The 16,606-nt window shown below is 45.9% G+C and overlaps 1 protein-coding gene across 3 annotated transcripts in view; it reads right to left on the bottom strand.

Annotated features, from left to right (window-relative positions):
* The window catches only part of erg (ETS transcription factor ERG), a 104,959-nt gene that overhangs the window by 16,635 nt on the left and 71,718 nt on the right, over positions 1 to 16,606 (bottom strand). For all 3 annotated transcript variants that reach the window (XM_084698218.1, XM_084698219.1, XM_084698220.1), the window contains 5 exons: positions 15,971 to 16,188; positions 7,209 to 7,372; positions 3,297 to 3,500; positions 1,109 to 1,189; positions 498 to 569 (listed from right to left, as the gene is read on the bottom strand). In XM_084698218.1, the coding sequence (XP_084554344.1) occupies positions 498 to 569; positions 1,109 to 1,189; positions 3,297 to 3,500; positions 7,209 to 7,372; positions 15,971 to 16,188 (739 nt within the window). The remainder of the gene's footprint in view (positions 1 to 497; positions 570 to 1,108; positions 1,190 to 3,296; positions 3,501 to 7,208; positions 7,373 to 15,970; positions 16,189 to 16,606) is intronic.

Below are 16,606 nucleotides of genomic sequence, written 5' to 3'. Positions count from 1 at the left end.
GTTCGTCCGTCCATCCATGCAAAGATCAGGCAGCCAAACTCCCCCTAGCGAGGATGTCCATATGGACGTCCATGACGCTCTGAGGGATATAGCTGGCTCTCCAACCTGTTGCCTGCCTTGCAGTTACCCACCATGCCCCCTAGAGGGCGGTATAAAAACACACAGAGGGAGGAGAGCATGACTGTGGTTCACCACATTGGTCTGAGGCAAGGGTGCTGGATTGCCAAAGACCTCCCACTATACACGCAACCTCAACACCTCAACACAGAAAACAGTAGCTTTATTTTAATATAGAATCTGACATGTTGAGATACACACAAGAGATGGTATCTCTAGAACACTTGTAGACAGATATAGACAATTATGTACAAATGCACAAAACGTATATTCCTAGATACATATCCATATGTACAGTTAATATATGATATGTCTAAACAAGTAACAAAACACCATATTTGTCCTGTATTTTGTGTGTAACATTAGTTTGAAAGACCCACCTGCCCTGACAGGCACTCTGGGGGAGTCAGTGGGATAAACTGGAGCGTTGGGGAAGATGAAACTCGCCCCTCCTACCGAGAGTGAACGAGAGTGTTTATTAATAAATAATTTCAATTATGATTAAACCTTCATGACACATCTCATGATACATTGCTCCAATGCTGACATTTTAATTGTATGGGCGAATAGTATATCCGCGAGGTTGGGGCTAATATTACATAATATCCCAGTGTGTGAGGTGCACAGGTAATTACAGCATTATGGATTATGTTATACTGAAGCACGTGCATTTATCTCTGTCTCTAAAAGACCACTCTGTGGTCCCATCACATGGATACACATCACAAAAGACAAAAGACCCAGGGAGAAGAGAGTCGTAAAGGCTCACACTAATAACGTAGCATAGCAACAACTTTGATCACCGTGTTGTTTTGAACAGAAAAGCAGTATGCTGCATGTACTGTATACAATGTGAAGAATGAACTGAATAGATGGCCAGTATATGTCCTACAGTGGGTGCCACGGTAAGACGTGTAGTGGCGGAGGCCAAGCCAGATGTAGGGAAGGAGTGGAAGAGGAAGAGAAGGTGGAGGAAAGGGGGTCTCCTTACCTGTGTTGCGAGCATGCATTAACCGTGGCGAGTTTTGTAAGGCTTTGTCAACATCATCGGAAGTCAAGTGAGGAAGTGGAGCTGAGAAATAAAACATTCTTTTTTTTGAAAAAAGAAGAGACCAACTCCCCCCAAATAAATAAATAAAACCATCCTTTGATGTGTGGAAAGAGGAGCGATGGGCATTATGAGCGGGAATGGCTCTTACTGTGAGAACCCAGGAGAGGGATGCACTATGGAGAAGCTGTCCTGAAAGCAGCAATGTCAAACAGGCTAGCAACAAGGAAACTGACTGGAAAAGCGAGTGGATGAGGAGTGAGATAAGAGAAGGAGAGGAATATGGCATCGGAGACAAAAGCTGAATGAAAGATTTTTCAAGCTAAAATATGTAGTGAAGGGAAGAGAGGGGGGTTGCTAGAGAGAGAGATGGAGAAACTTTTGTGTGAGTTCGGCACACGTCGCCAGACTGGGAGGAACAGACAATTGCACGGCCTGCCCAAATAAATAGTTAGTCACTTGTGCCCACATACGTCCGTGAGAATCCATTGCTTTTCACAATTTTTCCTCCTCCAGGATGAATTCGGCAAACGTGTGTACATATCAGGAGAAGAAGCAGGAGCTTCTGCCAAGAACAAAGGAGAAGAGAGGAAGGGACGGGGTGAAAGGAAAGCTTGTAAGGTCATTCTTCCCTTTACCCCTCATCCCTGGTGTCTTTTTCATTTGAGAGGAGCTTAAAGCCAAAGAAAGTCCTTTTCTTCTCAGGCTGTGATTTGTTTTTATGTTTTATGTTTATGTTTTGTACATCTCTGTTAACTCCTGTAAAATCACTTATGGTTTCTAATATGTATTTTAAACAACAAAATGTCACCATATAAGTGTCCTAGTAAACATACAGGCAATTCATTTTATTGTAATCTACAGTACTGATCATATCAGATGTAAATATAGTGACAGAAGAAGTTCAGAAGACAATTTTACTCCACAATACATCTGCCTAGAGCCCAGTTAATGGCTGTCTGTCCGTCTGGTTTTCTGGTTCTAAGTTTGCCTGTCTCCCTGTCAAACTGCCTCCCTGCATGTCTGTTGACCTGCCTGAAGACCTACCTCCCTGCCTGTCTGTCTGTCTGTGTGCATGCTTGCTTGCTGCTTCTCTTTCTTTGTCTGCCTGCCAGCAATACCCATCAGTCACCTCTCCAGCACATCTGGAGTGGCGTGATCGCTACCCAAACCAACACTGATATAAAACAAACATGAGGAGTCATTATGGGGGGAGGAAGGGTTTGTTGGAGGCCTCGTCTCAGTGAGAGCAAGTGGATCTTGGACTCCTCTGTATTGGAAGACATTACAAAGAATATATCAGAGATGATCAAAATCCTCTCCAAAATCTGGTCTGACAGCCATTTTCTGATTATAACCAGAGAAGTGTTCTATACCCATCTGCCAATATGTGTTGTGATTTTTCTTAGGTGTCCACCATTAGCTGTGTATTGACATAAACTTGAGCCTGATCTGATCCTCTATGCAGCATGAGTGTGTGTGTGTTTGTGCAAAGAGCTACATAGGATTGGCCAAGGAGCGCAAGTAAGAAGCATAGAGTTGTACAGCCAAAGCAGCAAGCAGGCAGTGGGAGGTGACGTCAGGGACCCTTCGTTCTGCAGCACAACAGTGTGCTGTAGAACCCCCCCCCCCCCAAAAAAAAAAAAATGTCAGGGAGAGCTTGATGTGATGCAGAGACTGTGAACAGGACTGCACAGGCTTGCTACTGGAAGGCTGTAAAATCTAACCTTTACTCTTATTTTCACAAGCTACAGAAACAGTACAATAAGTTACCTTGAGGCAGGGTGAGGCAACTCCGATGCAGTTAAGAAACCCTGTGTATTGGCATTGGTCAAAGCCCAGCACCTAATTCAAATGCTATTCTTCAGCACACAATTGAAGGTAAAATATTTGAATATCACCAGCTTTTTTGTTCATTTAAAAATAATATAAAATGTTTTATAATATTAACTTGTCACAGCCTTCTAGTATGCCCTAGTGGTCCCTTCCTCCTCAAATGCCCATAATTCCACAGGCCAGTGGAGGTTGAGATGGAGGCACAGGTAAGGAGAGGAAGAGCAGGGAGGGGACAGAGAGTGGACGGAGAGGAGAGGCAGGAGGTGGGGAGGGGGGCGGGAGTGGAGGAACTCACTCTCTCTGAGGTAGTGCAGGTGGGATAGCAGGATGTCAGCGTTGTAGCTGAGCGTGAGCCTCTGGAAGTCCTCCTTGCTCATCTTGCAGAGCTCCTTGCCATCCACGTTGTGGAAGAGAGCGGTGTCCACATCCAGCAGGCCGTACTCCTTCACTGCCCACTCAAGCCACTGGCGCACATGCTCCGTGGACCACAGAGTAGGGTCTGAAGGCGGGGCGGGGGGGGGGGGTGAATGTGAATGTGTGTCTTCAAAGAATGTCCGGAACGCACCCCCAAGAAAGACTAAAGCACCCCGATAGCACCCCCTAAAATATTGCTCATTTTGTTTTAGTAATCAGGCCCGGAGTACTAAACAATTCCCGGGGGGCCCTCTGCCCGCTCATAAATTGGGCCAGCAGATCGCCTGCTTTCTCTTTGGTTTTTCACACACCAAATAAGACTATTTGTGTTAAGTTAGCCTACTGTGTGACCGATAAGTAGCCTAAGCTAATAAAAACTAGGTTTTAATTTAAATAAGCGCATGATCAGACCGTGCATTAAAAAGTACAGTTTTTGCGCTTGCTCTCTTTCTCAAACACAAGTGCGTGTACCAAGGTTGTTTTCACGGAGACAACCCTAAACTATCATTTATTGTTGTGGAAGGAGTTAGCAAGGATAAGCTGATTAAAAAATAATAAAATGGATGGGAAAAAGATGCCAGGAGGAACTGAAAAAGCCATGTTAAAAAAAAGAAAGATCTGTCACTTCATAAATCTAGGTTCCTCCAAGGGTGGGAAAAATATGTTTTCTCAGAGCTCCCGAATCTTTCAGGTAAAAATTTGGGTTGTAATTTACGGAAAATATAACAATTAATGCACGCTCGCATTAATGTGAAGTTCCGATTTCAGCTCACATCAAAACCTTGACTAGGTCCTAGGTTCATATGTTCCTGGTGGGGATGGGCTGGTTTTGGCCATTACACTCCCGGGCTGAAAATGTGTCCCACTCTGACCCTGGTAGTATATATATATATTAGTGCTGTCAAACGATTAAAATATTTAATCGCGATTAATCGCATTAATGTCATAGTTAACTCGCGATTAATCACAATTAATCGCACATTTTAATCTATTCTCAATGTCCCTTGATTTCTTTTTGTCACATTGTTTTTTTCAAATTTTAATGCTCTTATCAACATGGAAAAGTGGTTCGGATTGCTTCGTGCCAATATTTTTTTTATTGAAAACAACATAGCAATCGCCTGGCTTTGACGAGGGGGCGGAGAATTCGCATCAGCTGTGTGCTTGGCCATCAAGTGGTATTTCAGACTGGACGTGCTGCGATGATAGCTCAGTTTACAACGACAAAACACACAGATCACTGGTCTTGTCAATGGAACCATTTGGCAACTTTTTAAAAGTAAACTCTCCATTCAGAATCTTATTGGCATCCATTTCGGCATCTCGCACTCGCCATCCACTCAAAACGTAACGTTAGCCTACTGCAAGAGAATGTCTAATATCCGTAAACGGGCTCTGCTACTACTCTTTAGCCGGCTCGCAAGCCAAACAAGTGTTTGTTTCTCTTTAGCCGGCTGTGTTTGTGGCGCGCCTGTTGTTTTGTTTCCGGTCTAGCTAGATCCGGTGTGGTGTTGTAGTTTTTCTAAAGTCGGTAATTGTTGCAACAGCATGTGAAAAAAACTACAAAGTCTGCAAGGCCAAAAATAGCGTTAATCGCGCGATAAGAAAATTGACGCCGTTAATTTGGGTTTGCGTTAACGCCGTTAATAACGCGTTAAACTGACAGCACTAATATATATATATATAGCGGGAACACCCTCAATCTCGCTATATTGGAGGCGAATGATGGTAAAGACTAAAGGGAAGGTTAATAGTCGCACTCAAGAGGCACGCTCAGAAACTTGTCAAAGGTGGTCATTATCTCTCCTTCAGAAATATGTGGGCAGGATTCTCTGACTTGGCTGAAATGGTGTTCTGAGTGCATTACTTTAATATCTCCATAAGATCAGACAATTGCTGTCTCACCTAGTCTTCCACACATAAGAACCCACAAGATTGCCCCTCCCCCCTCACCTCGCTCACACACTTACTGTAACAACCTTAGCAGGATCCAAATATGGCTGACGGTCACAAAAACAAACCACAGTCGTTTGCCCCCTCCCCTCATCTTCCCCCAACCTCCCTGCCATATTTAGCAGCAGCAGTGTGTGACTGTTGTAACTTGAGCTGTTTTGTGCAGGGGCTAGAGGAGACTACAAGCCCCTGGTGATTCCCCATGGCTGATGGCATCTGGCCAGGCTCAACTGGAGCACTTCCACAGGCTCAGAGACTCGAGGGTACCGCTAACTGGGAGAGTTGTTTTGCTACATGGGGGCACGAGCGAGGGATAGCAGGGATAGTGCAGAAGGAGGACCACTGCCGTTCCATGTGTCCTCAGATCATGATGCAATATCAGAAGACTTAACCGTCCAAACAATGTTCTAGATGTTGCTTCAGGTAGTGATTGTGTCTTAATGCGGACAGGATTTAGAAAGGAAAGAAACAATAAAGGGCTAGGATCAGACCAGAAATATGCTTCAACAAGGCTCTTGTTGATAAGAGTTTGATAAGGTGAAGTTAATTTTGATAAGAAAAAAACTGAGAGGGGTCTGCAAGTAGACCATGTTGAATATGTTTCCCTCCTTCCAATTTTTTCTCTCATTTTGAGGCAGGGAGATTTTATTTATTTGGTGAAACAAGAGTCCCGGACGGTACTGTAACTTTGGGACAGTATGTAGGGTGGGTTGTATAACAGTGACTTTAAAAGCAGGGAATTCATCAGTGAGACAGGGAATTGACCCCGCACGTTATGGAAAAGCCAGCCTTGGTGGGCAGCTGGGCAGATTACATGCCAAATCACTAAAGTGAAATACCACTCCCCCTGAAAACTAACATATCAGGAATGTCTTGTGCATTTCCCGTACGTTGAGCAAAGATACAGTTTGACGGCGACCTCCCATTCCATTCTGTGGAGCAGCATGCGTCTATTGTCCTGCCCTAAGTGAACAGCAAAAACAGGATGTTCTTAACATGCTTCGTTATCGTCCTTGTCAGCTTCAGTTGAATAGGAAGTTGCGCTACGCCAGAGAAACAGCAGCTGAAGCCCAGTTTCGTTGAGAGTGGACACTGTGAACATGCTACATAGTTGATGCTAACAGTCACTGTGGGAAAATTCAACAAAAAAAATATAGGTGACTCTATTCAGCATTATTGTTCCATCTTGCGGTGGAGTCAAGGATCAAGATGGGACAAAATGATTCTACTCAAACTCAAATATCAACCTCAATAGTAATGTATAATACTGTAAGTATATTAGTCTTGTAATAATAAAGACAATATATTAAACTGTGTAAAAAATATTCAAATCTATTTACTTTGAAAACAAGGAGAGTACAAGGCTTTCTTATTGGCTGACTAACTTTGGCGAACATTGTTTTCTTCCCAAAAAAGGCGCCAGAATGTAGGTGTGTTCATCTAAATGGGAGCTGATAAGAATACCTTTCTGCCTTTGGCAGACAAATTCTTTCTCCCCCTGCTCCTTTTATCCTCCTAGGAAATGGTCTAGACTAGGAACAGTGCACTCGGCAACTAACGCTGGGGGCTTCTGTTCTGCAGATTAGAGGAAGTCGTCCCTCCTCTTGACATATGAGAATGGAGAAACACTCTTCTTGTCAGAATGCGACTCACTTACTGGACCGAACTAGACGAGGCTACAACAGAGTAGAATAGACCAAAATGTCTTGCCTATTAGGGAGGGAGGGTATATTACACTTGTATTGTACTTGTATTACACATCTTGTCACGTCTAAATTACTGCAAAACTCTGTAACGATGCTTTCCCTATGTGACATGGTTGCTTTAAGTGTTGTTTTACCTGCGGGAACAATGACCCTACGCTCGTTGGTGGTCATGTTTGGAGGAGCAATGTGTTTGTCCTCCATGTAGCTGCCGTAGCTCACAGGGGTTGTGCTCTCTGCCCCACCTCCTCCACTGGCCAGCTTTGCCACCTTCCCCCCTCCGCAGCTGTCCGGAGAGGTCCTGTCACACACATACACAAACATACATTCAAACAGTGTTAGAATCAATTGTATAGCTTAGTGATGCAACGAAACAAGTTCAATAGATCACAATGAGATCATCAGTTCATTAAACACCACAAAAATAATTTTACTTTGGAGGGTTCTGCAACAGATAACCTGTATATGTTCTTTATCACACTCACAAGTACAATCAAAAATATTATTTTAAACTTTGACTTGGTTTGCAGAATTCAATGATAGGCTGACCCACGGGCCGGGTTTGAATGACTAATTAAGACTTGGACCCCACAAAAACAGGTAAAAACAACAGGTCGGGGGGGGTTGGAAAATTTATAAATTGTTACCTGTAATGTTGATAGTGTCTTTTGTTCTGGTACAGCATTGTGTGGGTCTGTGTTTGAGCGTAAATTATGATCTGCTATTGTGTGTGTGGGTCTGACTTGCTGCCAGTTTTGCTTCACGATACTTTGTTGGTGACCCCTGACTACAACAGTTGTTGTGTGGTACGGGCCCCATTAGCTTGTGGAATGGATTCGATTCATTATCATCCACAGACTGCAGACAATACGTTAAACCAGCAAAATACTTTAGGGATTGGGAGACTTCAGTTCACTGAAGCATGTGCCTACGCTGTACGAAGTATCCTTTACGCCCTGGAGAAAAAATTGAACCCCCCCCCCCCCCCCCCCATTGTCATTGTAAAATTTGCACCATGGTCTGGTCACTGGGGCCTCTCAGAAAAACAGGCTTCATTACACCATGGTTGGAAGGTAAACCTTTCAACATGGACTTATCACCAGAAAGGCTGACCCCAATAATCTCTCATAATCCTAGCATGTGTCTCCAGTTTCTAGTTGCTTAGACCATGTAATCATAATTCTGAGACCCGTCTCGCCAAAACACCCGAAACAAAGTCGTCTCGGATTGTTCTTCTCTTATCATCCAGACCTCTCATTATTTAGTATATCCCAGCTGCAGCTGAAACCACTGCCCCGCAGCTTTCCTCAAGCCACATAAAAAGTGCATATTTTTGCCAAAATCAAAAGGAGGAAGTGGAGGAGGACCTGTAAGGCCCCAGGCTCCTGTTTGAATGGCTAGAACTTCCCTGAGGGTTGCAGTCACCAGATGGGATGGATTACAGCTGGAATGTCACATGAATTCATATCAACCTGCCACAGCTATGATAAGAACAATTTAGAGACTGTTTAATGTGATCAAAGTTTGTCATGTGTCAACCAACTGTTGGCCTCAACCGGCCCTAGATAGAGAGAGGCCTTGCCATGGTCACAAGCAGGACAGCCGTGTGACTTGAGGACAGGCTTCAGACTTCAAAAACATACTTAAAAGAAATGTTATTCTTTGGCCAATTTTGATTATTAAAAATGTTGTGTTTGAACAGTACATTTGAGGTAATGAGGGACAACAAAGACCCAAACTGGGCTATAATAACACATTTTTTGTGGTCGCCTTGTTTTCTACAGCAGAATTTAGAAAACCAGCAGGATATGGGTTCCAGATTGGAATTTTAAAATGAAACCTTGATACCTTATTTGTTGGAAAGAACTGATAACATTGCTTCAGTATGGACTACCTTTTTACCTACGTTTTTTTCAACTTGGCTGAAATGGGAACTCCCAAAGGGTGTCTCCCTTACACATGTCTGTAACTGTTAGCAACTGGGCCTCAGAAACAGCAGACACCCATCACTGGGGCACAAGTTGTCAAAATAAACCTAATCACCTGAAAGCCAACCTGAGGAAAGGTTTGGTTGTTCAAAATTGACTTTTTGCTGAATGTTAAGCAGTGACATTTTCTCTCATCAAATGAGACTTGTGACTAAAGATTCCATCCGTAATCAATTAGGGTATTAGAACAGGGTGTTAAGGTTGAGTTAAGGGTCAGAGATTACATACATGTTAAAAATCCCACGGAATGCTCCAACTTTTGCCAATTTGAGCTAGAATTGAAGTGCAATCAAACTATTGTGCATGAGAGTAAAGTTTCAAGTTATTGCAAAAGATGCCTTGATGCCAAACTAGGCCAAAACATAAATTATGTACAGGAAGAAGGTTATACTCTTTACTAATTTTAAGGTAAGCCCCTCACTTATCTTTTGGCCATATTGAAAACCAACCTTTTTCAGGATAAAATGAATACAAAAATGATATAAAACAACTTAACATGCCAGTACTATTGAACAATTTTTAAATGAAATGTTTATTCTCAAGGGTTTGGTTTTATATATTTACCAAATGGAGAGGGAAAGGACCAGAATGCCTTTCTGTGATCAATCTATGCTTGATTGAGGTTAACAGTTTGGGCAGAAGATCATACTGTTGCAGCTATCCAAGCACTCATTTCAAAGTATCTGTTATACGTTCGAGTTTGGAAACTAGCCATGTCGCCATATGTTCCTTTTTAAAAACATATCACAAATCTGTGGATGTTATCTATTATTGAGAAATGTGTTGAGTTCACACTCAAAGGAGCATGTGATGCTAATTTTGGCCAATACCTAACCGCAAACAAATATTGAACTGTTACACTGACAGGATTCATGTTGTTTGTTCGGGAAAAATTTGACTTGAGTGTTTTAAAGTGTTTTCCTTTGGATGTCAATAACTGTGTGGAAACATCTGAGAAGAAAAGTAGTGTGTGTGTGTGTTTGTTTACAGCTGTGTCTGTGCTGTGGTCAAGCTGTTGCAAACTGAAGCATACAAGTCTCAGTGAGACCAAGAAGAAAACAGCCTACGAAACCAACGAAGAGACAAAGAAATAATGGAGGCATTAAAGGACATAAAGACAATTTGTGTGACAGACCATTGAACAGGGACAGAGAGAGAAAGAGAGAAAAAGTAAACAATTTGGGAGAGCAGGCAGACGTTGCCTCAGCCTGTGACTCCAAGCTAACATTGTTCATTGTTCTCCAGCCTTGGCTGAGGATAATTAATCTGCCATAAACCAAGGCTCTATGGCCCACGTCCTATTACAACCTTGCCTACCACTCACCGTGGTTACATGGATTCGATTACTGGCTTATTTGGACTGAAATAGAATTATCCCTTTCTTGTAAACACCTTCGTTCAAATGATTGAGGTCCGACTACGATCCGATTGACACCGAGATAACTCGGTCCGAGTCGGTTGATAATTCGGACATTGCATGCTTGTAAACGGTGAATTGGGCTATTAACTGGACTATGCGTCTTTGCGCATGCTTGAGATCCCACCACCCTCCCCCCTCCCTCCCAGGTCGTGACCTGGAAGTTGGAAGAGACGATAAGTTGTCGCTGCCGGGAGCCTGCCCAGTAGAAACAAACAAACAACGCGAGCCAATACACCAATCGCGCCGTTTGCATTCGCAGTACTCCTACTGTCATCATGCAAGAAATGTAGATGGACGTAGCTTCACCTTGCTCTCCGTTCGCCGTCTTTCTCAAAATGTTGATGTTGTTGTTGTTGGTAGTGGTGAAGAGGTCAAGCGGAAAGGGCTGTATCACCACTAGTTGTAATGAAAACAGCGCCACGTATCTTACTGGGATATGACATGCTTTCGGCCAATGATTTGGTTCATTCACTGCCATATATATTAGGATAATAGCAGTTCGCCCAAAAAATTGCATAAAGCGAATAAAGCTAGATTCGAATTGATACCATCATGGAAACGCAGTGAATCATGTAAGGTCTGGCTGTGAGTTTGGGTCTGCAGTGGATCACACTGTGGTTTCTGGGCAGGGATCCACACCCTCTGCTCGCCCATTATATCCAGATAATGAGAGTTCAACACCCCAGGACCCAACCTTGCCCTCACATCAACATACTGCATACATTCCATCACGCCCCTTCCCTTCATATACCTCCTGTTTCAAGACCTTAAACCATAACTCCACAAGAGGAGAAAGAAAGCTGGGGCATTTAACCTGATCTGGAGGAAGATCTATTCTGGAAAGTTGGCGGATTGATTTCCGAGAGAAAAATTTGGGTTGAATTCGGGTTCCCCAGATATTATACACACAGTCCACACAGTGACAGATCTACTGTATGCAGGCTGAACATCCACCATACATTGTACTGTAAGGCTGGGTGTCACCCTGCCCCCACCTCTCATATGCTAAAATCTGGAGTTGCAGGACGGAGTCTCTGCTTGATGGGTCTCACACCTCATTGTGTAACTTACTGTAGCATTGCTAGTCATATGACAATAAGTAAGGGTCAAGATGTGGTCTGATTCTTAATCTCCTGACGGCTTCTCCTCAGCTCTGTCTTCTACTCCTTGCTCACCTCTTACTCTTTCTCTCTGATTTACAATAATCAAGGTAGAGTATGTGAGCGTTTAAACCTTCACTTAGTACTGTTTGCCTTGTAATTGATTTCATTCATTTGCAATGTTATTAAATATCTATTTCATTTAACTTTACTTTGATCATTTTCTTGTTCTGATTGAACCCGTAGTCAAATAACTGTATTTCCATTGGTATTGGCATCATTTGGTTAATGCAAGTGTACTGTAAAGTTTCCCTCTTCCTTTAAACTGTAGGGGAATAGTTTTGGTTGTTTGGCTAATATTTAACCCCCTATAGTACACATACACACACGTACACACATGTACATACAAACACATATGCCCTGTGCATCAAAACACCTGCAGCCCTCAGATCACTCTCTGTCCTCGAACCTCGCATACTGTATTTCTATTTGGCAGTGCAATGGCCATCCTATAGTAGCTCCAGAGAAAGGGGGAGAACTAGGGGGTGGGCTGAGGGGGGAGGGACTAAGCAGGAGCAGCAGTACTGTCTGAGTGTTGATCTCCCTTGTAAATCTTTCTCTTGCTCCCTGACTCGTCACTAATTGGAACAATCTTTCCCAGTGTCTCACTGCCAGATAAATTAGACCCTCTCCCTGGGTGACTGTCGAGAGAGGCCTGCTGCAAAGATAGAAGAAGGGGAGTGTGTGTGTGGAGGACGCTGCTGGTGTGCTGGAGGGCTGGTGTGGTGGTGGGGCCTTTGGAGAGTGTGCGAGACGTGTCATTAATATGACCTGTGCGATGAGACTTGGGGGCTGGGGGGGGGGGTGGCAGAAGTACAGATGTTTTGAGTCAGGGGATTCCAACAGCAGCAGCTAGCCATTGGCTGAGTGTTGTATGTGGTGGCGGGGGTCTCAGTCAGCAGTCAGACAAACTTTCCCATCGTTTCCCCCCCTCTGCTCCCTTCTCTCCTCTATTCAGGCCCCTCTTTTCCCTCCTCGCCTCTAGTCAGGCCCCTCTGCTCCCTCCTCTCCTCTAGTCAGGCCCCTCTGCTCCCTCCTCTAGTCAGGCCCCTCTGCTCCCTCCTCTCCTCTAGTCAGGCCCCTCTGCTCCCTCCTCTCCTCTAGTCAGGCCCCTCTGCTCCCTCCTCTCCTCTAGTCAGGCCCCTCTGCTCCCTCCTCTCCTCTAGTCAGGCCCCTCTGCTCCCTCCTCTCCTCTCGTCAGGCCCCTCTGCTCCCTCCTCTAGTCAGGCCCCTCTGCTCCCTCCTCTCCTCTAGTCAGGCCCCTCTGCTCCCTCCTCGCCTCTAGTCAGGCCCCTCTGCTCCCTCCTCTAGTCAGGCCCCTCTGCTCCCTCCTCTCCTCTAGTCAGGCCCCTCTGCTCCCTCCTCTAGTCAAGCCCCTCTGCTCCCTCCTCGCCTCTAGTCAGGCCCCTCTGCTCCCTCCTCTAGTCAGGCCCCTCTGCTCCCTCCTCTCCTCTAGTCAGGCCCCTCTGCTCCCTCCTCTAGTCAGGCCCCTCTGCTCCCTCCTCTCCTCTAGTCAGGCCCCTCTGCTCCCTCCTCTCCTCTAGTCAGGCCCCTCTGCTTCCTCCTCTCCTCTAGTCAGGCCCCTCTGCTCCCTCCTCTCCTCTAGTCAGGCCCCTCTGCTCCCTCCTCTCCTCTAGTCAGGCCCCTCTGCTCCCTCCTCTCCTCTAGTCAGGCCCCTCTGCTCCCTCCTCTAGTCAGGCCCCTCTGCTCCCTCCTCTCCTCTAGTCAGGCCCCTCTGCTCCCTCCTCGCCTCTAGTCAGGCCCCTCTGCTCCCTCCTCTAGTCAGGCCCCTCTGCTCCCTCCTCTCCTCTAGTCAGGCCCCTCTGCTCCCTCCTCTCCTCTAGTCAGGCCCCTCTGCTCCCTCCTCTCCTCTAGTCAGGCCCCTCTGCTCCCTCCTCTAGTCAGGCCCCTCTGCTCCCTCCTCTCCTCTAGTCAGGCCCCTCTGCTCCCTCCTCGCCTCTAGTCAGGCCCCTCTGCTCCCTCCTCTCCTCTAGTCAGGCCCCTCTGCTCCCTCCTCGCCTCTAGTCAGGCCCCTCTGCTCCCTCCTCTAGTCAGGCCCCTCTGCTCCCTCCTCTCCTCTAGTCAGGCCCCTCTGCTCCCTCCTCTCCTCTAGTCAGGCCCCTCTGCTCCCTTCTCTCCTCTAGTCAGGCCCCTCTGCTCCCTCCTCTCCTCTAGTCAGGCCCCTCTGCTCCCTCCTCTAGTCAGGCCCCTCTGCTCCCTCCTCTCCTCTAGTCAGGCCCCTCTGCTCCCTCCTCTCCTCTAGTCAGGCCCCTCTGCTCCCTTCTCTCCTCTAGTCAGGCCCCTCTGCTCCCTCCTCTCCTCTAGTCAGGCCCCTCTGCTCCCTCCTCGCCTCTAGTCAGGCCCCTCTGCTCCCTCCTCTAGTCAGGCTCCTCTGCTCCCTCCTCGCCTCTAGTCAGGCCCCTCTGCTCCCTCCTCTCCTCTAGTCAGGCCCCTCTGCTCCCTTCTCTCCTCTAGTCAGGCCCCTCTGCTCCCTCCTCTCCTCTAGTCAGGCCCCTCTGCTCCCTTCTCTCCTCTAGTCAGGCCCCTCTGCTCCCTCCTCTCCTCTAGTCAGGCCCCTCTGCTCCCTCCTCTCCTCTAGTCAGGCCCTGACTTGATTTAGCAATGTAGGCACTCCGCTGTCCCAGGCTGTGTCACTGACGAGTGATGAGCGGCCTTGGGGTCTAAAACCACATGCCCCCCCACCCTTAACTGTGCTAAACCCATCCACCCTGTCTGCAGTGTTTTTTAGAAAATGTTTACACTGTTGGTTTTGCATCGCAGCCTGCAGTGGACAGACCTGTTTTGAAGGAGCATTCATAGAAATGCCAGACAATGGACAGGAAACCGTGGCCAGCATGCCGCCCGCCTGCAGCACACAAGCCCAGCAGTAGACCCTGGGCTGCAGCACCCTGGCTGCTGCTCTCTGACCTCCCTGGAACACACCCTCCGTTTACTAGCAAGCCTTCTCCAGTAAGTAAGGGATAATGCCCGACGAGGTGTCCAATATCACTTGATCGGGATAGCTCGCGGAAGTACCTTCGCCACCCTATGCAAAATGTCCCCCCCCCCCCCCCCGGGAGCGTAAATCGGATAGACTCACCTCCACCCAGCCTCGGCGCCCTCTGCTGGTGGTGCGGGACGACTAATTAATGGATGCACTTCAGTATTTGGCGCCCCCCTATTCAAGGCGCCCTAGGCGGCAGCCTAGTTCGCCTATAGCAAACGCCGGCCCTGACTCGGACGGTGGACGGTTTACGCCACATTAATTTATGTTTTCAGGCGTTTTGCAAAATAAATTTAAAGTTTTTAAACGTTAGCGAACTCTGATATTTTATAGTCTGCTCAGCTCATAGAACCAACATCGGCTTTCCCTTGGCTGAGCTATTAGCCCGAAAGCTAACGTTATGCTAGCAGGATTCAGAGGCAATAACATTGTGTACGGTTGACAAACGGTAAATATAATTTTACAGGATGTTTGACAAGAAGATTAGCAAGCTAACCAGCCATGCCACATCAAAGTTGACATTCACCAAGCAGTGATTATAATTTGACAGTATTTTTTACCACAAGGCTAGCCAGCTATCGAGCCATGTCATTGTCCCCAAATAAAATCAAGATTTTTAAGAAGAAAATAATCGGACATGTGTAGAGTTGCGGCTACTGTAATGTTGGCCATAGCCTGTCTAAAGGCTGTCTAAAGGCTGTGGGTGCTGAAATAATTCACCGGCAGAAGAGTAAGTGGCGCAATGGTTTTTTGTTTAGACGTCGTCGAGTGTTTATTTACCTAGGTTACCGAGAAGTCAGAGCAAATTTACAAATTAGCCGTTTCATCAATAAAATACACACATTTTCAGCAACAACACTGCCCATTTCTCGTCACATTTTCATTCAGATGCTGATTTACATGTACTGTTTAGCTGAAATTAGAATTGTAAAAGCAATGGCGGTCAAAGGATTCTGTTTGTCCTGCTATCACGGCAACCCCGCCCCTGACGCAAGCGGTTCCTAATACTGACCAATCACAACCAAGGGGTCTCCGTAGCTACGACGGATAGTTAGAAATTTCAGGAGGTGCATGTCAAGCTCTCCGAAGGCTGACGGAGAGCTCGTAGAGGGCGTTCCACGGAGACGAGGACGTTTCCATGTGTCCGTTTTTCGAAACACGCAGAAGCATATATCGGCCTTTAGTGTTGTCGTAACCAAAAAGCCTCATTACTATTCTCTGATAATAAAACAAGAGATGTGTTAAGACACAAAAACAAATAAGATCATAGGACAAGAAACAACTGTTACTGCTAATGACGATTGCACTAGTTTGTCCACCCCCTCACCTATTTCCGTTGAGTTGGCCACTGTTGCATTCCATCTTGATGGTGACACGAGCAGGGGGCTGGGACAGCCAGTCCTGCTGGTTTACCCGAGGGCTCATCTTGGCTGCCTGGCCATAATCGCTGACCGAAGACGCCGTCATCTCCGTCTTGGGATGCTGGGAAGTTCCGTAAGCACACTCAAACAGTGACTGGTCTTCACTCACCACCGACAATGCTTCCTGTCCAAAGTGGGGGGAAAATGCTGGTTAGCAAATCTACTGACACCCTGATAATCTCCTATAGATGCTTGCAATCAACTGCGATAAGGTTAATACAGTACATTTAAACAACAAAATATGAAGATATAAACAAATCTCTTCTAAAAGAGTGTAAAGTCCAGTCTGTCACATACTTTGATACAATGCTTGTTGTGAAATGTGTCCCCAGCAATATACGATTTTTCAATATACGATCTCAAGAGACTGTAGAGTTTTTCTGTAGCTGGATGTATTTAATTATATTGCTACAGAACTGGAAGAATACAAGTTTTGAATAGTAACATACATCTAAAAAGTTGAATTAATAAGTAGGGGTTTAGAAAAACATGTGATTTGAGATGCTTGCGCTTTCTGAAAACAGCTATTGTTATTTGGGAGC

This window comes from Hypomesus nipponensis, chromosome 5, assembly GCF_054491055.1.
Source record: "Hypomesus nipponensis isolate SF chromosome 5, ASM5449105v1, whole genome shotgun sequence".
In the NCBI taxonomy this organism is placed as follows: domain Eukaryota; kingdom Metazoa; phylum Chordata; class Actinopteri; order Osmeriformes; family Osmeridae; genus Hypomesus; species Hypomesus nipponensis.
The sequence above is the reverse complement of the archived record's forward strand: the minus strand, read 5'-3'. Positions and strand labels throughout refer to the sequence as shown.